General features: G+C 41.5%; 1 protein-coding gene across 2 annotated transcripts in view; it reads left to right on the top strand.

The window, feature by feature from the left end:
- Nucleotides 1–22,300, top strand: part of LOC116394201 (SEC14-like protein 1) — a 30,192-nt gene extending 7,892 nt beyond the window's left edge. The window contains exons 3-17 of one of the 2 annotated variants that reach the window (XM_031867100.1): nt 9,502–9,651; nt 9,904–10,035; nt 11,947–12,075; nt 12,556–12,811; nt 13,083–13,192; nt 13,481–13,670; nt 14,861–14,949; nt 15,176–15,246; nt 15,972–16,143; nt 16,397–16,531; nt 16,680–16,814; nt 17,606–17,857; nt 17,975–18,153; nt 18,565–18,591; nt 20,085–22,300. In XM_031867100.1, coding sequence (XP_031722960.1) covers nt 9,502–9,651; nt 9,904–10,035; nt 11,947–12,075; nt 12,556–12,811; nt 13,083–13,192; nt 13,481–13,670; nt 14,861–14,949; nt 15,176–15,246; nt 15,972–16,143; nt 16,397–16,531; nt 16,680–16,814; nt 17,606–17,857; nt 17,975–18,153; nt 18,565–18,591; nt 20,085–20,190 — 2,133 coding nt within the window. In that variant the 3' untranslated portion in view covers nt 20,191–22,300. The remainder of the gene's footprint in view (nt 1–9,501; nt 9,652–9,903; nt 10,036–11,946; nt 12,076–12,555; nt 12,812–13,082; nt 13,193–13,480; nt 13,671–14,860; nt 14,950–15,175; nt 15,247–15,971; nt 16,144–16,396; nt 16,532–16,679; nt 16,815–17,605; nt 17,858–17,974; nt 18,154–18,564; nt 18,592–20,084) is intronic. The other variant, XM_031867099.1, reaches the window with a different exon arrangement.
- Nucleotides 22,301–22,314: the final 14 nt, after the last annotated feature.

Genomic DNA, 22,314 nt, shown 5'->3' on the forward strand with positions numbered 1-22,314 from the left:
ATGCATTTCTCATTGCACCACTCTGTTCTGATTCAGAATATGTCCCTCCACTCCTCTGAATGAATCTGTCAGAGCTTTGCTTGCATCGTCTCAGTCGCTAACTCGGCTGCATGCTGTTTGCCAAAAACAATGAAGAGTTATAGCCTGCTCTGGGGTGAAGAGCTTAAATAAGTAGCATTGCTAAACGACTGCTGTACCACCACCACCACGTGACTCTGGGAGCCTATGAGAACATTCTGGAGCTGATTTCATTCACTGATCACCAGAACACTCATTCACCCTCTTTCCTGCTGCAAGGTCGATATGCTGCCCCAACAGCCCCCCTCCCCCCCACCCTGCTTCGCTCTGCTCGACACAGATGAATGTGTATGCACAATGACTCAGCGATGAACTCATCGTCTCAGGGTCGATGGGTTCTTTGAGTGGATTTTTTTGGGTTAGATGCCTTAAATGAGGTCTGTGGTTAACACAATCTTAAGAGATTTTAATGTTTGGTTCTACGACATAAATTGATAAAGGAATTTTGAAGCTTTTACGTCTCTTAAAAAAGTCATCATAATGCGAATACGAGTCTGCCTTCAGCTTAATGGTGGTGACGTGGAGTCATGGTGTAGTTTGTTTATAGCCTGTCCTTTTGCTTTTTACTTCTGCCAATTGTATTTACGCTTCAAAAATAATGAAAGTGTGGTGTGTGTGGTTCAATACTGAAGATTATCTTGCTGAACAAAATGTGTAAGTACCATAAACTCTTCTTTGCCACAGAGCTTATTGTCTGCAATAATTCAATGGAAAAGTTCCATTTGCATTTTGTCGACGGGAAAAAGTACGACGCTATCTTTGGATTGTCCTACAAAAATATGTAATCTTTGCAGTTCTCTATAGGAATGTGTAGAGGATACTGTGATGCCTGCTGCCATGTTCTCCATGATAACGTGTGGTTTATTTCACAGCTGGTTAAACCTTGTTTAATTTTTTGCATGACTTGGTTTGCCTTTTCTTGAGTGTAATTAAAGGCAAAAAAAATGAGACGGGAGTAATCTTGAAGTCCGATTTTTTTTATTTTTATTTTTATTTATTATTATTTTTTTTGATACGACACAGTGTGTCACGGTAGGTAATAAACAACCCTCATACATTATTATCCTTCCATCAGCTTTGTATGCATTCTCACATACTCCCACAGAGACGAGTGCATTCATCTCTAAAGGGATCAGACATCTCCAGCTATCCCTCTTCCCCCCCCTCTGTTATCTTTGTGTTCACTGCTATTATCTCAACCTTTTTAAAGGATGCTCAATCATTTGGATTTTGTAATAATGATGGCAGACCAGGCAGTGGATATGCTTTGCCAGCACCTCTCTTTCCCTTACTGTAAAGCAGGATATCAACAATGCTGCACTTTCCTGTAACTCGTTGCTTATGAGGAATTCTCCTTCTGCGGTGGTGTGGTCCTGTGTGGAGACCAGTCAGAGTGATGAGTCACACTTCACAGAGAATTTGGAGAAAGGTAAACCTGAATAGACTTGATGAGGCTTCGTTATTCAAAAAGCAGATTCCACAGTGGATTTAGATGTAACATTGAAATATGTTCTTAGACATTGGCTCTTCATCATCATTGTCTCAGCAATTCCACCAGTTTTTTTGAAGTTTACTTTGACAAAGTCATGCCCAGGTGGCAAAAAATAAAAGTCTGATTATATGAAAGTCTGAGAAAATGATCCTACTACTATTTACCTCAGTAAATATTGTAAACATGAGGTTATGGTCTCAATCGTTAATAAATGATGGTCCCATTTAGAGTAGAATAGACTATAAAGCAGAGTATGCTTTAGGCCGGGCTTACTGTGATTGACAGGTCACTGCCGCTATAAGAGTCATAAATGGTAAATACTCCTCTGCAGTCTAAATATGGTTCATTAGCGACGGCCGCAATCCAAGCCTCCAAGAACTGGAGGCTTCAAAATGGCAGTCCACAAACCAATGGGTGACGCCACGATGACTACGCTCACCACTTATCTATGGTTTTATCTTTGTAAGCCTCACATCAGTAAAAAAAAATGTAAACATTTCTTGTTGTTCTTCTGATGATTTGATAGCTGACAGATGGTCTTCCTGCTGTTTTCTGTTCCTGGTGAACACCTCTATTCAATCACGCATGCCTAACCTGTAACTGCATGGCCCACCGAATATTTAGGACCTTCACATTTACATAAGGTCTGTGTAAGGGCAGATTGCCCTTACACAGACCCCCCTCCCTCCTCTCTCCCAGTTGGTAGTTCCAGGCAGTTCTGCCATTACAAAGCACAGTGTAGCAGTGAGATCATTGGAAGGAGAGCAGTGGGTGGTGCGGCATGCAGAGACTAAACGCTCTATTGTTGCCTCTGTTCAATCAGGAGCTTGTTCTCTCTCCTACCCCAACATCCAGCCTGCACCTCGGCTCAGAGGCATTTGGACCTGATGGGCGGTGATCTTGCCTTGTCTTTACGTAGCGATATGATTACCCACCACAAACCTTTTCCATCACACTGACAGCAGCTCAAAAACTGTCTGTTTACCTGCAGTAAATACTGTGTTAAGCACTCGACAAATACGAAAGTGTTTGCGCGATACTAACCCCACACCAGAGGCTGTGTCCACAGCATCCCTGTCGCATGTAAAGCTGTCCAACTGGTTGGCCCAGCCCTGGAAAACAGGGACACGTAGGCTCTGAATACATTCCAGGATCTTTTTCTCCGAAGTAGTTTCACCCTATTTATGCTCACATAAGAGGTTCCCTATTCAAACGCTCCGTTTGTAAACATTCATTCAGAGGGTTTCATGAGTCATAGTGGAAGTTTTGTTTTGCCAGTACAGTTGAAAAGCCTAATGGACCAAAGTGAGGTCTTGCTGCCATTGTTTGGGCCCCGAAAACAGGATAATGAACACAGCTGTGAATCCCTATGATAAGCCAATGGTCAGTTAATCACTTTTAAGTATTGACTGATCAAAAATATATTACGGGACAATGAACAAAATGGCGTCTAATTTTAAGTTCTCAAATAAAGCCTGTACATTTTAAATTCTGTCTCTGAATTTCATTTGGTCATTTGTTCGATAATGATCGACATTGTAGTGAAAGCTTTCTCTTTAATTAACACATTTTATTTCTGCTGCAGAACTGAAAAGGAAATAAAATCCAATCACAGACTTTGTAGGAAAGATTCTTCTCTGCTGTCATCTTGGTTTCACTATTCGGATGACACCTTTTTTTTAATTCTTCATCATCACGAGAACCCGATAAACCAATACAGCCTGTCTGAACTGTCACCTGCTAATTCTCATGTATAAAGTAATTCTCATGTATAAAGATATGCTAAGTAACCACTTAACACCAGTGTTTTTGTTCACATTACCCTGTCTGTGAGTCAGTTATAGCAGACACACAGAAATTTTTAAGCTGCCTGCTCTGTAACCCCCCCCCCCCCCCCATCCTCGTCGATGACCTAGTTTGAAGTTTGGAAGCTTTTCTCTCTGAAAATACATGCAAATTTTCCTCTCCACATGCCATTCTTTATACATCCTTCTCTAAGCTATTCACCTCAAATTATGCAAACGGATGCCAGAAAGGCCTTTCGCGTCAGGGCCATTATTTTCAGTAGCGGGTTGTGTGTCTGTGATGACCCGTCTCATGAATGAACGGGACATTATCTGTCATTTGGCAGCGCTGGCTCACTAATCTGTCGGCCTAATAGTCTCTCAGATCTTCTTGTGACCCAAACTTTTCACCAGCCAGCACCCTAACATCCTCTCTGCGAGCAACATCAAACATGACCCAGTCAGTCCAATTCATTATTGGCATGCACATGGCGGATAATGCCCCCAAAAAACCCAAATGTGACTGGCTACTGTGAAGGGTTTTTAGTAGGTCAAGGCCCAGGGTTGCTTGAGGTGGTGGGTGGGAACTCCTAATGATTTTTGCCACCAAACATTAGCTAAATGACGTCTCACTTCTGCCAGCAGCACACACTCAAAGTCCGGTTTGTTTGTATCTTACGTTTATTACTGAGACCAAATATCGAAGACTCATTTGTTTGTCCCAACGCCAACAAAAGGCACAGTTTGTTCTGTATATTCAAATGAATAGAACTCGTCAAGTGTTTCTTAAAGACAAGTTTGGTAATCTAAATGTGCGTGTGTGTGTGTGATGGCCTGTCAGAATTAGGTAAATACAGGACTTGACTGTATGCTACAATGCCTGCAGTTTACCTCAGTGATTTACATTCAGACTAGTCATCCAGCCTATATTATTAGCTAGCATGAGTCATGACAGCGATTAAGTTAGAAAGGCTCTCACTCTCCTTTCTTATACACCTTTTCCCCATTTGTTTTCTTTCCAACGTTAACGGTTTTATCTCCAAATGAATGTAGGACGTCTCAACAGAGATATTACTGTCTAACATTAGCTAAACAAAGTGCAAATTAACACTTAGTTCATTGACGGACAAAGTAACTAGCACCGGTATAAAGGTTAATAAACAATTTCATGGTTGGTTAGTAATTGATTACAATGATATGTTTAATTGTACATTAAATGCATGTAGAATACTAGCAGTTTGGCACCAACTTGAGTTCAGTGACGTAATGACCCTTACTTCCTTTGTATATTCCCTGTTGTTGTTGTGTAAGGGAATGACATTGGCTGACAGGAAGTAAACATGGATGTAAGCTGCTGCCGAGCAATGCAATTCCCTTGAAAGAGTTTATATGACTCTGTAGTTAGTCACTGTTTGTCTTGTAACTTTCCTCTGAATACTTAAGGAATGCAGCCAGATCGTCTGCTGCATCTCAGCTTATGTTTTGACATCATCTCTAAGCAGTCCTCATCAAGTACCTTCATCTTAAAAGTGCTCCTAAACCACAGTGTTCCCATTTTGCCAGCCACCAGAAAAGCAAGCTGATATAAAACAGCAGAGGCTGACCTCTGGGCGGCTGCTGTCTCTATTACACAACCGTTTTCATAAGCTCCAGAGAAGTGACGCTGCTACCGAGGAAGTTGGAAGTTTTCTCCAGTCAGTGTTGGTCCCAGGAGACCTTTGGCCCTCACCTCACTTGCGTATATAAGCAAATGGCATAAACCTATGATGCAACACACTGAAGAAGTGGAATAAAATGTTTTCTGTAGTCTGGCAGCGACAGATTATGCAGCATGAAGTTCATGCGATGAAGGCTGTATGAACGTGATACAACAGAACATTTCACATCAAGTCAGTTCATGTCTTCTGCAGCTTCCTCTTGGGAGCAGCTGTAAATTGATAGAAACATTGCATCAGAGTTGTTGTGTTACAACAGCTTTGCCTTCGGGGGAAGGGTGTTTTCTTTATTTCGTCCAATCCAGTACAACTATTTTGTGGTGACCTTATTGCAATACATTGGCAGACTCGCACCACCTCCATTCTCTAACCACAGTCCTGTGTTACCTGTCACGCCACCTCCAATGTCTCAATGTGCAGTGAAAGAATGCTGAATATTTATGAAGTAAATCGTCGCTGCTTTGAAAACCTTGTAACCTCTATATTTCATTGGTGCTACAGATCATAAAACTCACGGTTCGGATCGTATCGGCACAAAAGAACAAAGGGAGCAAATATAACTTTTAGAGATCCCCGATCACGTATTTTTGCCGCCAATACTAATTGCTGAACATTGATGATCCATATTGGCAGATACAGTTCCCATTGTTGTTCGATTAGAGCTACAAGGCTCCAGGCTTTTTTGCCACTGTCCAAAAAACCATTTCAACCACTCTGAAGATCGTCAGTGAAACTTTATTTCACACTGTGATGGTTAACGTTAAACTGTGAAATTAATCCGTTGTTCACATGTGTGCCGAGCCGTGAGGGGTGATCCGTCCGATCCGTACGATCCGCTACACCACTAATTAAAACAATTCTGTTCATTAGTAGTTTGAATGATGCATTATAAGCTGCTTGGTGCTTAGTGTAAACGGGTCATATATCCCTCTCTAATATCTATTTATGTTGCTGTGAAAACATCTCCACTTCTCCAGAAACAACTGTATTCATTCAACACTATATTTATATGTGAACACCTCGTGATACGTTATTTACCTTCGCCCAATACTCATTTTCACTGAACATCATAATGTAGCCCAATGGAACCATCGTTTGTTAGCCGTTGGCGACGCTGCCCCCGTCCTGCCAATTTAAGCATGGATTGGTTGTTTACGATATAACATTATTAGAGAGAGGCGACTAGAAATGCATGAATGTCGTCTTACAAGGAGCGTGTGTAAGCTCCGCCCCCGGTGAAACAGAGTTTAGGGGAGAGGAGACAATATGACTCGGCACCATTGTTACTAGAACCTGTTTCTTCACAAACGCTATAGTCGACAAATAGATTGAGACTGCTACTTGATACAACCCATAAAAGCAAAACCAGGTCATCTACAGTACTTGCCCTCCTAGTGTAAAGTCATACCTGCATATTTTTGTTGTTTGATGAACGTTATTAAAGTAGTTTATCTAATTGAGACAATATAGATTAGTTTGTCGTATTGTTTATCTTTCCTCTTGATGTCTTTGGAGATCTCTAAGTGTACAGGATCTTGGTAGGCAATGTTACAAACTAATAAAGACAACTGTTTTATGGCAAGGTTGGAGTTTTATAAGGATTTTGCGTCAATTTAATGAAGTACATTGACTATAATTATTTTCACTGTCAAATGATGTGACGATTAAATCCCAATCCCAAAGATATTCACTATGCAGAGAAAAGCAGCAAATCCACACATTTGAGGAGCTGGAACTAGAGACTGTTTGGCATTTCTTGTAGAAAGAATGTTTTAAACAATTAATTGATTATCAATTTAGTTTCAGATTAATTCTCTCTTAGTCAACTAATCAATTAATCGACTTAACATTTTCAGCTGTACTTAATTTGTAAAGGTTACTATAGAGGTATCACTCAACTTAAAATGTTATTTAAAAAAAAGAAACATGGTAGTGTATGACCCAGTGAGCTCTTTTTCCTGTTTTTGTTTGGACCATGCTTGCAGCTATATTTAAGTTTTTTTTTTTTTTTAATGCCATAAGCTCAAGCCAGATAATAACTGGGCTGCCCGCCAGCACTTTTGTTTTCCTGCCTGGTAGTACGTTATGCACATTTACATGCAGTCCTTCTGTTTCATGTTTCCTCTCGGAACTCCTGGATTTCCTGAATCTCCCTCCCTGAGAAACATAGGTGGTGTTTTCCAAACTCATGCCCTTATCCACATTGTCTGTAGTCTAAAGGGAGAATGTTCTCTGTGTTTGCAGGAAGGGATCAAATGACTGTGTATCGTTTGTTGTATATTCTCTCATGCACCGCTGGAAATCACATCAAATCTCCAGACAAATTCCAGAAACTATTTACTCATGGCTTGGCCACTCATGTTGTATCTGAACATACCCTGTCACCATGGACCGTTATGTTGATGTGTCATCAATGCAGCTCCGTATCCCAAACTTACCTTGTAGAACAAGTCAAAGGGCTAAGAAATGAATTAGACGTGGTTTGATTCACATGAGATTGATGTGACAAGTATTGTTGGACGGTCTAGTGTAAGTTTGTTAGTAGGTATTACTATTCAACTGTAGCAGTTCACTGTCATTATTAGTCCCGGATGTGTACAGTACAAAATTAAGTCAGATGTGACCAGATTGAGTCTTTTTTTGGTGTAGCTGAGCAGCATGCCCTTACGTTTCCTTTTTGAGGAATAAGCTGGTATCATGACCTTCCTGTTTCCTGTTTCTGGGTTTTCAGTGCACATGGGGGCAGCTGAAAGTTGAGCTTGGGGAGGCTCATTGTCCCATGTAAAGTGAAGCGTATGTTTTTGTACGTCTATTGTTTTGACTGCACATGGCATTCGTGGTTGAGATTGTTGTTTATATACGGTTGTTTTTCAGAGGTGAAACTGATGATTACGGTCAGTGCTGGTTTGCTGACGGCAGTACAAAGCCTGCACCCAGTTGTTCCAGAGCATCACGGGCTGAAAAACAGAGCTCAGCATTCCGTCAATGGACAGTTGGCAGCTGGTAGTGGCTCAGTCGCCTCGGTAGTGGCTCGGTAGCCCCGCCCAGTAGTGGCTCGGTAGCCCCGGTAGTGGCATGCCAGGAGCTGCTGAACCCAATGGACTTGGGTTTAATATACATCCAAATTATTTCCCGTTTTCTGAGAAATATGACAGAAAAACGGGGAAACCTAGTTAGGTTCTAGGCATTAACCAAGAAGACACAGAATATTGGTATCACTTCAGAAATACGTAAACAGTCCACAGTGATGTCAGCAAACCGTCATAGAACACGGACCCAGTCTTTTTTGCTGTGCTTTGTGAATGTGACTTTTTGCAGTGTCATCACTATTCATTGCTACACTACCAATGCATTTATGTTTAAATTTTTTACTAGAACACAGTGTAAAAATGCTCTGTTACAAGTAAAAGTCCTGCATTAAAAATGTGTCCTGAGCCTGATTAACAGTACAAAAGTATTGGTGCAAAATATTCTTGAAGTACCAAATGTAAAAGTGTACTCGTTAAGCAGAATGGCTCATTTCAAATGATATATTCATGGGATAAAAGCTGACTAGCCTCTGCACAAGAGCTGAGTTTGTTTGTTTTTGCAATAGTGAGAAGACATATTTTAGAGACACGGTGTGAGCCTTGGGCACAGCAGCTTCCATTGTGTATTGAGCCTTTTTATTTTTGTTAAGGTGCTTTTGTAAAAAGTGCTTTAGTGGCGTCTGGGCCGTTCTCTGCTGAGGCTCAGCTCGAGTGAGAAGTTTGGAACGATACTAAGATGAAGGAGCTTTTCTTTGGCCTCTTATTCAGATTCCTCAGTCTCTCTTCTCTCAATACTTGCATTCTTATGAAATACCTGAACTTTTTTTCTTATTTATTTTATATATGCTGTCAGTACAAAACCTGTAGCTGTGTGGTATGTTTTTAAGACGACACACTGTCTCAAGGCCCGACACAAGAATAACATGTTTAGGAAGTGGCTTAAAAACTAAACTCCCCGCAAAAGCTGCCATAATATGTTCAAATGTTTTCACAGAAATATAAAATCGATATGAGAGATGGAATTATGATATCCTAACACTTGTCTAAGCAGCTTAATAATGTACATTGTTATGCAAATAACTACTATCGATGACAATAACAGAGTAAAAAGAGTTCAATTTTTTGACAATTTTTTGAATTGGCGAAAATAATTGCATTCGGTCCATCTCTACTACTGTGACGCTCTGCAAAAACAGATTGTAATCGGTTGTGTCTTGTGTGTTCTCAAAGCGCAGCCGTCGGATTGTGATTGATTGCCGACTGCACAGCACGTAGACACGAGTTATTGAGACCTCTTTTGTTTTCTTCCTACTCGGAATGAAACTTCATACCTAACAGATATGTTTCCAGATTGCGAGCCACTGTATAAGCTAACAGTTCTGTTCCTCCTTCCTTGTGTTCAGGCCTATGAGCGCCGGTTCCCGACCTGTCATCTCATCCCCATGTTTGTGGCGAGTGATGTGGTGGAAGAAGAGACCAATGAGGACGGTTCCACCACCAGGGTGGAGCGCCGCTGTGCTCTGGATGTTGACGCCCCGCGCCTGCTCAAAAGGGTATGTTGCACATCAGGTTGTCAGCTAAATTGCATCTTAAGTACAATGCTTTGTGGTTATTGGGATCTTTACCAACTCCTTATCCCTGCCCCAAAGTATTGTTTCTTTTTTATACAACCAATGTAATGATGTTGCTTGTGTTCATTTTTAGCTCTACGTACATACAGTAGTATATAAAGATTCAACCTTATATCGGTCTCTCGTGTCAGTTTAATCTCTTGTCACATGAGTTGTTGTGTGTGTGGTTTGCAGATAGCAGGTGTGGACTACGTCTACTTCATCCAGAAAAACATACTGAACCGAAAGGAGAGGACACTTCACATCGACTCCCACAATGAGACCTTCTCCAACAGGGTGATAATCAGTGAGACCTGCTGCTACTCGGTCAGTAGCATTCACACCCTCGTGATGCTGAGTGCAGACTGTTGTCCACACACAAACGTAGTGCCGATGGCCCTGGAGAGAGCAGTTTTTGTGACATGCTCAAGCCATTGAGTTTTACAGAACCGCACAACTATATTCACAAACAAACGCGCACACACACACACACACACACGCACGTTCTGTAAAGCTGTTGGTAAGCTGCTAAATAGCAAGCTGCCGCCAGTACAGCCATGTTAATATCTCTTCTAATCTCTGCATTGCTTCCCTGCACAGAAGGCCATGTGTAGACGTGCTCTAAGCATGTTGCTAGCTATCTCTCTTATTATTCAGTCCACTCACAATCTTGCTGAATGCTCTCAAGTACTGATCTGAAACCAGCATGTCTTTTTTTGGTTTCTCCCGGCTCCACTTCTGTATGCTCAAAGCTTCACTCTGACTTCAGATCTGCCTATTCATGAATGGATGTGCTCTGAGTTAATGAGGTCCAGCACATCGTATTAGCCTCAAAGCAACTATAGTGCTAATTTTAGGTCCAAGGCTGCACAGAGGTTCTTACTGTGTGCTTTAGCACACTGTGCTAACATTAACCGGGATGGACAGGTCAATTAGACTGAGCTAATGGACCTAGCTAAAGCTGAAATATTTTGGTAGCCAAGAGTAATAAAGCTACCAGCATAGGGCCTTCAGAAAGCATTAAACTCACGACTTCTTTTGAAATGCAACGCTGATGTAGCCTGAATTAAAATGGATTTAAATGATTTGTTAAAATATCGCCAACAAGTCTTATGTAAATGTTGATTTAATATGTATCACATACGACACATTGAAACAAATTGTAGCCTTCTACATTTTTCATGCGCTTCTTGGTCCAAATACTGAATTCCCTGATTGAAAACTAAGCAGTTGATAAGCTTAAATTTACTAATGTATGAATAAATGCATCACACACTGCTCTTTATAACTAAAGAAAAGATAATAGTTTTATTACAATTAAAGCAAATCTGTGTTTTTTTTTTCTCCCAGATTGGGCCAGACACTGATCATTAGGATCTCCTCGAACTAACCAAAATTAAAAATATTTTTAGATGTTTCATCTCCAGCACCACCCCCTGTTGAGCTGCCAAAACAGTGCTAGAATCTGATGAAAGATGGATGGAAAATCTGTATGCCTTGTATTGGCTTATATTACTGATACTGCTCAGCTAAATCCTGATTCATTCTTTCAACCACACACCAGACACGCGTGTCTTTTTTAAAGCTCCAAACTGCTCATGTGTAAACGCTGATGCTATATGGTCCGACTGACGCACACACTCCTACTCATAGTGCACAGTGTGAAGATGTCTCTCTGCGTGCGTCATCATCTAGTGAAGCTGGGTGTGACCTGGTCATCTTGTTCCTGCATGTGTATACATTATAATATACACTACAGCAGTTGGCTACCTTTTTGATATAAAGTACCATTTTAAAATGTTCTTGTTAAACAGTTTGTCATGTTAACATTACGGTTGACATTAAGTTTAATTATGACGCAATATCAAAATTTAAATCTCCAATGGATCTGTAATTTGATTCCATCCATATGTTGCATAGTAACATTATTCATTAATATAAAACATTATTCACCCATAATTATGACATTGTAAATGATATGAGAGCACTATACAAGAAGGCTGCCATCCTAATGAAAACATCCACATCACAGTTGGTTGTATTTTTTATTTTTTTTTACCCCTATGGAATCAAATTAAATGCCCATTTCCCGAGTACTCGTCAATGGCTGTGAATGTGGCACTTCAACATCTCCAAAAAAACTCTCTTGCACACCCGCTGCCAGGGTGCCATTGGTTAAGCTACTGCGTGCCTAAGGTTGCTGACCCCTGCGATACGTGTTTGTGTGTGTTGGTACAGGTTCACCCAGAGAATGAGGACTGGACCTGCTTTGAGCAGACTGCCAGCCTGGACATCAAGTCCTTCTTCGGCTTTGAGACCACTGTGGAAAAGATCGCTATGAAGCAGTATGCCACCAGTATCAAAAAGGTGTGTGTGTGTGTGTGTGTGTGTGTTGTTACACTTAATCAATACGTGTAGGTGTTGCCTTTGTTCTGTATAATGGGTGCTGTATGAATTATGCAGAACTGTTTGGTTTTGAGAGGTTTCTGGAGCGTGAGTGAATCAGTTTGTCTCTTGTTTTAATTGCATAAATGAGCTTGCATAATATCTTTGAGTGGACAGGTGTCTTCTGCTGTGGACCCAGTGAGTCATCTGCCTTCATTTAGGAGGGATGTTGGCAATGTTGATTGCATAATCTTTTAGTATTTCCAACTGAAGTAATGGAAACAGGGAGAAAATGCAGAGTCTTTGTCATTCTTGGTTTGAATAAAGTACATATGAAGATAAAATATTGTTTGTTTGTATTCCAAATAGCTCACATAAATCTAATTCCCTTGAATTCACAGCCTTTTCTGCTATTTTTGCCACAGTTGTCCCACTTCATTTCTACACTGGTGTTCCTCACAGGGAAAAGAAATCATAGAGTTCTACCTGAAGGAGCTACAAGATGAAGGGATCACCCATGTGCCGCGCTGGACTCCCTCATCCCTTCACGCGTCTTTCCCCACACCAACCAGCCTCTTCACCAGCCCATCTGTCCTCCCCAAACTGGCGGTCACGCCCGCTGTTTCTATCCCGCTGCCCACTGATGCCAAAGACATCACCTGTCCGGACATCAAGCAGGACGACAGCCTCGCAGAGATTCTGCCCAGCACACCTGAAGGTCTGTTCCCTCAGGGAATTGAAAAAAAGAGAGGCAGCCTCTTTGTATGTTTAATGTATAATAGGGAACATATTTGTAGTACTGTTAACAGTAGAAAGCAATGGAAGCAAGGTCTCATTGTGTAGTTATACAAGACAGTCACATTTGAATAGGTTTGAATTGGCACAGAAATGACTGTTTTGTGGGGTTTTGGTTCCATTAAAGGTGTATACCATGTATATATTTACACTTTGACTGAATTATGTTAATTTAAGGTGTTTCTGTGTTTCAGATAAGTTGGATGCAGACTATATCAAACGTTATCTAGGCGACCTGACCCCCCTGCAGGAGAGCTGTCTGATCAGACTTCGCAAATGGCTGCAGGAGACTCACAAGGGAAAGGTAAGTGTTTTACAGTTTTTGTAAGGATGGAATAAAACCGAATAGCAATTCTTAGATTTGATGAACTATAAAGACTTACTGCCCACCTCCAAATTGAATCATTATCAGGGACATCTGATATTTGAGTCCAACAGCTTCCAGCTACATTTAACATGCTAATATGGCTAACTGACCTGCTATGATATTAATGGTGTAATTTAAATTAGCCAATTGTCAATGGCGTTAGCAGTGTTTAACTAACTGGTTCACAAATCAAGCACAGCTAAATACTCTCCCCTTACTATCCAGATCCCCAAGGACGAGCACATACTGCGTTTCTTGCGTGCCAGAGACTTCAACATGGACAAGGCACGGGAAATCCTTTGCCAGTCGCTGACCTGGAGGAAGCAGCACCAAGTGGACTACCTGCTGGAGACCTGGGTCTCACCACAGGTCCTCCAGGACTACTACACTGGGGGTTGGCACCACCATGACAGAGGTAGGACCTGGTGCCGTGTGCATTTCATTTAATGGGGTAGTTGGATGTTTTGAGGTGGGGTTGCATGAGGGTACTTATCCATAGTCAGTGTATTATCACAGTAGTTGGGGATCAGCACGCCCCCATTTATTTAAGCTACCTAAAAAAAGGACCACTTAAAAAAATCTGTATAAGTTTGTGATATATTTAGAATATTTTCAGTGCTTTACCCTGCTGTCAGATGGCCCAAGACTCAAAGCCACAAGACTCTTTTGACAAAAACAGGCATTTTACCTCACAGACTACGAGAGTGGCTGGCTTCAATTAGTTAAAGTTAAACAAAATAACTGATTAAGGAAGCGGTAGACCAGCAACTCCTGTGTTCTGCCAGGTAAAATCACTGTTTTTGTCAAGGGAGTCTTTTGGCTTTGAAGAGAGCATAGATAGACATAATGGTTTCAGTTCCCCGTTTTTTGTTTAGGTGGTCCTTACTTTTAGATGTCTAAAATATGTTTTGCTGCCGCCCCATCCACAGTAGTACATTGCTTTGCTTCTCTGCCGGAGCTCCTGTCTGCTTCTCGAGGGAGGCGTGCTGATAGTCATCTAATAAACTGACTATGCACAAGTACCTCATTCAACCCCACTTCAAAAAATCTCTTTAAGGCAAAAACGAATAAATGCTCACATCTAGCCATACTCGAAGACAGTAACATGCTACAACGCTTAGGATTTATGTTGAAGTTATCTATATGTGCGCTGTTAACTAGAGGAAGATCTCGGTTCTCCAGCTTCTTATAGACTCCAGTTACACACACCACATGCTCCAAAGTCATTCTTGGCAACCCACAGCCTTCATCCATGCAAGTGAATTAAACATGAGGCCAATTTGTCGCCACGACTTAGTTACTCAAATAGCTCACACACACACACAGTCAGATTCTTCATTTCGGTGCATGCTGGGAATTCCTTGTTTAGAACAGAGGGTGACTGTTGACAATATAAATCTAATTTATATTACACATGTTCCCACACAAGTGAACAGTTTATCTTCCCATTTCAATCTTTCCACAAGTATTTGTATAAGATCAACAGAAGCAAAACATGAAAGCATTTCTCAGTGTATTCACAGTAACAGAAGAACAGACTACGCATTTCCATGTAACATGCAGCCTTGTGTGATAGATGATACAAATGTTTGTTTTATCCTCTAGATGGTCGTCCTTTGTACATGCTGCGGTTGGGCCAGATGGACACTAAAGGACTGGTCCGCGCTCTCGGAGAAGAGTCTCTGCTCAGACATGTATGTTACGCAATTTAAAAACGCACTTCAAGCTTACATGTATCAATGTAGGTCGATAAGTTTGTAGGTCAGGTGGTTGGATTACAGGTTAGGGAATTAATGTACACCGGCATATCCTGACAGGTGTATTAACACCAGGGTGTAAACCGTACAGTAAATATATAAATAGTCTGCTGATTTATAATGTTGCTCAACAGTGCACTGAGGTCATGTTGTGCCATTTCAGGTGCTGTCTATTAATGAGGAGGGTCTGAGGCGCTGTGAGGAGAACACCAAGGTGTTTGGTCGACCTATCAGGTAAACCTTCAGTATATTGGATGTACTTCAGAGCTGAACAGGAAATGAATAGGCAGCCATTTTGATTATCAGTTAAATGTGGAAGTCTGTTTTCTAAAGCAGAAATAGTTCCAGCCAAACAAATGTATTTATTCTGTTTAATCTCTGTTTCATATACTTGTAATGTCTTTGAATTTTGTTATTTGGGGATGAGTGATGGTTATTTTTTCATTTTTTTCAATCTTTTAAGCTAAATAAATTTAAATATATAAAGGGCCATATGCTCAGCGTATATAATAATAATAATAATAATAATAATAATAGTAATAATAATAATAATAGTAATAATATATATGCATAATAAAATGTATATAAATACAGAGAACATGGAGTTCACCATGTCAATTAATCAACAACATAATAAAATAATCTATATAATATTCGATAATGAAAATAATTGTAAGTTGCAACCCTAGATCAACGCAGATTAATTTGAGAGAGAGAGAGAGAGAGAGAGAGAGAGAGAGAGAGAGAGAGAGAACTATGAACGTCAGTCCTCAGCCAGCGTAGATAGGAGGATGGGGGGGATGGGGGGGGGGGGGGGGTCCAGAATTAGCAGGTGATGCCTTCACCACTTAAGCGTCACCTCAGGGTGACGGGTGCTAAGTGGTTGGAAAGAGGATGTGGCCCAGTTGTGTGTGAGAGAGTGTTTGCGGCGTTTAATCCTCGCTCTTCCTCTTCTGTAGCTGCTGGACGTGTCTGGTGGATCTGGAGGGGCTGAACATGCGTCACCTGTGGCGCCCAGGGGTCAAGGCGCTGCTGAGGATCATCGAGGTTGTGGAGGCCAACTACCCAGAGACGCTGGGACGGCTGCTTATCTTGAGAGCCCCCAGAGTTTTCCCTGTCCTGTGGACACTGGTAAGAACCAGAGGGGGATACTTCCTAGTTCAAATAGTCTCCTCACAATACCAGTTTATGTGGATTTGAAAGGTGTTTCAAATGTGTTGGCCACCCTCATTTTCATATATATACACCTGTTAACTAACACAACGAGACACACACACCCTGCTTTGCTCTTGCTGTAAATTCATTCATTTTTGTTATGGAATAACTAGGATACAACTAATTTGGTGTGCCCATAAAACATATCCACGTCTGCCTCCGTCCTTAGGTGAGTCCATTCATTGATGAAAACACCCGCAAGAAGTTCCTCATATATGCAGGCAATGACTACCAGGGTCCTGGAGGGCTGCTGGACTACATAGACAAGGAGATCATTCCTGACTTTCTGGCAGGGGAGTGTATGGTGAGTGTCCGCTGAAGATTTAAATCGTTACCCTGTCGTTTCACAATATGACTTAGTTGTGAATGTGAACTTTCGGAGACACGACAGCACCCACACTGAGATCTACGGCGTTGACCCAATTCTGTGTTTGATTGTTCATGTTCTGCAGTGCGAGGTACCAGAGGGCGGCCTCGTTCCCAAGTCGATGTACCGCACGGCCGAGGAGCTGGAGAACGAAGAGGTCCGCCTGTGGACCGATACTATCTACCAAAGCGCCAGCATCTTCAAGGGAGCTCCACACGAGGTGAGGCTCAACTTAGAGCACCAAAGTGAGAAGAATAGATAGGTGTGTGTGTGTGTGTGTATATGTATATATGTATGTATTTGTATATGTGTATATATATATTATTTTCACACTAACATCCATCTATTATAGGGCATGACAACGGAGAGCTGCCTGATGTCTCTGATGAAAGGTGTCTGCCATCTAGTGGTTGTATGCGGTGTAGTTTGTAGTTTTTGAAATCAAATGTGGCACAGCTTTAAAACATAATCCGTCTGCAGTGACATACAGTTAATCATGTTACATCATTTATACCAGAGGGAGAGATGCATCATCATACATAATCACCCTTCTGAAAACGGTTTTGATTTCATAATAATAATATAATACAATTTATTTATAGAGCGCTTTTCACAGACAGAAAATCACAAAGTGCTTAACAGAGCAGAAATTTCATATTACTGAGCTCATAACTTCGCAAACAGATGTTCAGATTTCTCTTGCTGCTCTTTGACGGTGTTTTTATTTTGCCACATGTAGCTGATGCTTAAATGTAGAGCAACATAAATATACCTCTGTTATAAACGACAATAATAAAGAGTGAGGTTCACAGCCATAATGCTCTGACATTATTCCTGTAACCAAGAAAGATACACACATACAAGATATGTAAATAAAATGAGAACATAAGGGCTGAAGAGAGAAGTAACATCTTTAACTTTACGTTTGTTTTAGTTCTTGTGCTTCTCTCTCTCTCTCTCTCTCTCTCTCTCTCCATCTCCATGTCTGTCTCCCCTCTCTCCCCCAACCAGCTTCTGATAGAAATCATCGATGCCTCCTCAGTCATCACCTGGGACTTTGACATGTGCAAAGGCGACGTGGTTTTCAACATCTTCCACTCTAAGCGGGCCCCTCAGCCTCCACGTAAAGACCCCCTGCTACCCCATGGCATCCCCTCTCCAGTAGGCAACAATGTCCAGCTCATCGATAGGTCATGGACGCTGGGTCAAGATTACAGCATGGTGGAGTCCTCGCTCACTTGCAAGGAGGGCGAGAGTGTGCAGGTGATGTTCAAGCAGTGTGAACTGATGCATAATGGTGCCAACATTTTGATCTGTAACTGTATTTTATAGGTAGTTTTTGCTTCTCATTGACGCTGTCTGTACTATCAATCTCCTCAGGGCTCTCATATTACGCGGTGGCCAGGTTTCTACATCCTCCAGTGGAAGTTCCACAACATGCCGGCCTGCTCGGCCACCAACCTGCCCCGTGTGGACGACGTGCTGGCCACCCTGCAGGTCTCCTCGCACAAGTGCAAAGTCATGTACTACACTGAGGTGTTGGGCTCTGAGGACTTCAGGTTAGTAACTGTGTGTTTGTGTGTGTGTGTGTGTGTGTGTGTGTAAGACAAATAAATACATTCGTATCCATGCTATATGTGTTTGTATGTGTCCATATTTTTGCTGTTGTACGGGGTTTTACCATGATGTTGTTATAGTTTTACTTTCAAACCATATTCCTGCTCATTCTTCACTCCAGTTTTTCCCCTCCACAACCTACCACATAGTGCCACATATGACATTCGATATTTGATTGAATAAAATCTGTAGTGTTGCTAAAATGACGAGCCTTAAAAGCATCATGATTTTTCTAGGCACAGAGTTTTGAAATGCTCAGAGACTCCTTTTAATCCAGCCTTTTCTGTCCATTCCGCTCCTGATCTATTGCTCACAACCCTGCCTTCCTGCTGCTCCGTCTTCTTCCTGTGAAGAACGGCTTGCTGGGATGTGCAGAGTTTGTAAGTGGCTCAGTGTTTGCCCCCTTATCTAGTTCATTGTCATTGCTGCTAATTTGAACCGCCCCCCTCCCTCCATGTTTGCATCTGTTCCTGCTTATGACTTTTGTTAGCATTTGCAAACAGGATGTTGATGCTTTGTTCACACTGAAGAAATAATCCTTGCACTAAGACTACTTGCTGGCTTCACTCGCCCTGCCTGCATGTCGAACAATATCAGGAACCCTAGGCTGGGTTAAGTTCAGCACACTAGTGCTCAACTGCTGTATATCCAAGTGTGCTCATGCGCACAATACACTTGGCATGTTCACTTGTATACCTACTTACGCAGACATTTCCTGGCATTTGTACTTGTTTTCATCACTCATCCATTTTTACTGAATCTCACTTTGCTGTTTCATCTTTACTTTTGCTTTTGAATCAAACTTGAGATCACCATCTAACTCATTTTAGTGCTTTTTAAATTTCTTGCTTAGTAGTGTTGACAATTTCACAGTATTATAAAAAAAGAAAACCTTAAGTGGTACAAGTATCTTGTATTTACTAAGAATGTGAGAAAAGTCAGAATTAAGAGCAATTGAACGACTAATAACAACAAAGCTTTACACAAGTTAAGTGCAATGCTTAACTCGACATAAGTTTCAGCTTAATTCCTACTGAAAGAAATGTATATGATTGTAAAATAAGATAATAGATAGCAGCAGAAGAATTGGAATGTTGTTTATTTCTACAAAGGGAGCGGGTCCTCGTCATGTTTCTACAGTAGCCCAGAACAGACAAACCAAACACCGGCTTTGGATAAGGCCATTTGTGTTTTGACTTTTCGCGTCGGCCACTGTAGCTCTGTACAAAATGCAAAGCAAAATGAGGAAAGTTACCGTGAGAGATTGTGATACTTGACCATTTAAAGTTAAATGATTATAATTGTATGTCCTTTTAAATGCTTGATGCAAAACATCTGTATGCATTCTGTAGGTGTGTATGATACATCATAGACATGGGCTATATAGAAATGAACATGCTGTTGGTATATTGACTCTTTGATCCAAACACCAAGAAGCTTACATACTACATTTATAAAGACTCCCCTTTTTAATTATTCATGTAAGAATGAACAAAATGCTGCATGTTCTAAAGGAAAGTAGCAACACCCTTTGGTGTTATGGTTTTGCATGCAAGACGGAGCGGATCTGCTTCGGCCCTCAACAGAAACACCCTGAACTTACCCCATACCAAAATACTTTACTGGAACAATCGAAGAATTTGGCATTTTAAGATCCTCTCACACACAACCTTTCTACTGAGACACTGTTGCTTGTTGCAGAGCCTCAGCGGAGTGGATTAATCTCCCTCCTGTGGGTTTAATCTGGCTGCATGGCTCTGCCGCATGAGCACAAGCTGTGCACACAGAATGCAAGCAGTTAGTCAGTGGCATACACCGGTTGTATTCATGTGAAGATGGTGACTGCTCACATGTTCTCTGTCTCTCACCTCAGGGGTTCGATGACCAGCCTGGAGTCGAGCCACAGCGGCTTCTCTCAGCTCAGTGCCGCAACCACCTCCTCCAGCCAATCTCAGTCCAGCTCGATGATCTCCAGGTAGAGACTGAAGGCTGAGGACTGCTCTTCTCCCCCATCCCCCACTGCCCTTACCATCAACACTCCCCTCCTGCCCTTCCTCGTCGTCTTTGGACTCTGTTCCTTTTGCACAGCAAGTCTCTATTGAACTGAAGCATGCTTGCACAAACGGAAGACAACGAATAAAAAAAGAGAAGAAATCTGAGGCAAAAAGAAATGTACTCTGTACAATTTTTAAAGGGCTGATTTCTTTTTTTTTCTTCTTTTTTTTCTTTTTTTTTGCACAAAGGTGATTTTTTTTTCGTGCCTGGTATCTCAGCTGGGCTGCAGTTTCAATCAGAACATCAGAAAAATGTTTGTTGTGTGGAAAGGTTAAAGGTCGGGAGATGAATTGTGGTGCCTTTGTGGCACGAGAAGCTGAAATAAGCAATATTGTCCTTTGGAGCTATGGGATCGGATGAAAACACTGGAGGCGCTGTTACATAATAATATATGCATTCACATCTACACCCACATATACAGTGCTGAGGCGACGCATACCTCATTCTTGTGCGCTCTCTGATAAACTGGTGTTACATAGACACACACACATGGACGTTTGATGACATGCAAAAAGTGAATTGAGTGTTTGTCATATTACCAGAGGGGTTTCTTCCATCTGGTGACTTGTTTATAGGTCAAGTGTGGGTGGGTGGAGTGAATTCTGAACAGGACCTGGGTCAAAGATCACCTGCGATGTTTTTCAATCGTCATGGAGGTACGGAGTGGGTGGAGCTTATTGAATCTCGACAATGTCAGCGAAGTTGCCATTTGGCGGGAAAATAACAGATATTTTCCCGCCGTGGCCGCGTGAGCTTTCAGTTATTCATTTCGTCGTCTTTTGTGGCAAACCCCCACCGGTCCGTCTCATGAGGGCTTTATCACACCGTGAAAAGCATTTGAATATTTGACCCAGGTCTGACTCTTAGCTCAGTCAATCCGCGAGAAGCAATAACACAAGTTTGACTTTTCTACTGTGTGAAATATTTCTATTTATCATTAGTTTGTATGTGGACGATCATGGGTGCTGATTGCAGATGAGCTTTTTGTTTTTTGTAAGTCGTGTCCAGGCAGACAGACGGGCAAACTGAGCCACTAAAAAACAAAGTGGCGACATCATTCTATCGGAAGAGAAGCCAAAATAACACCCCAGCTTCTCCTGGATACCTTTTTTAATTAAATTTTTCTTGGAATGACCACAGTTGGTTTGCTTTCTGCACAATTGAGGAACTTGGGTCAAGAACAAGTCGTTAAAGGAGATGCCTTGTTACTGATTTGTGAATGTGCTACTGATTGGCTTAGCGCTCGCCAGCCAATGAAATGCCTGAATTTGGAGGGTTGTGATGTAATTGGGCAGAACCGCCATCATTCTCTGCTTGTGCATCAGAGTGATGTAGATGTCAGTGTGTGTTACAGATGAATGTTACTCAATGATATACTTTGATGGTGCGCGAGTAGACAACATGTTGATACTGTAGGTGTGCTAGTTGGTCGGAGTTCGTTGCTGTACTTTGGAGATGAGTAATTGATGGGGTGAAGCAGTGTGGTGTGTTACTGCATGCTCATGTGGTGATTGGGTTTAAAGATATATTATTTAAAGATTAAAAGATAGACATTCTAAGAGTTATGTGTCAATAAATACCATTTTAGCCTTTGTAAACATCACTTAGCCACTGTAGTAGATGAGCAACTGTGAATTGTGTGAACATTTCTAAATGCAACACATCCATGCAGCAGTTTTTAATCACATTTATTTGGCTGATTAGCATTGATGACTTCACGTAGAGGGCAGACATTACCGCCATTGCCAAGAGTCATTCCCGTGCTGAAATCAAAACCCAGACAGACGTAGATAAGACCAATGTTTTCTCCTTTTATCGGAATCACACTCCTGAGAATACTGGCTCTGTCTGTTGTTTATTTTAATACATTAAACTGCTCGGTTTTTTAAACTGTTAATGAAAGGGTAAGGGTTAACTTGTGGTAACTGTATGTCATTAACTGCAATAACATGAAATGCTTTACTGAAAAAAAAAAGGACCTCAGATTGCAAGCTATTTAAAGTGTGTGTGTGTGTGTGTGTGTGTGTGTGTGTGTGTGTGTGTGTGTG

Source organism: Anarrhichthys ocellatus, unplaced genomic scaffold, assembly GCF_004355925.1.
Source record: "Anarrhichthys ocellatus isolate YVR2014 unplaced genomic scaffold, GSC_Weel_1.0 scaffold38, whole genome shotgun sequence".
Classification (NCBI taxonomy): Eukaryota; Metazoa; Chordata; class Actinopteri; order Perciformes; family Anarhichadidae; genus Anarrhichthys; species Anarrhichthys ocellatus.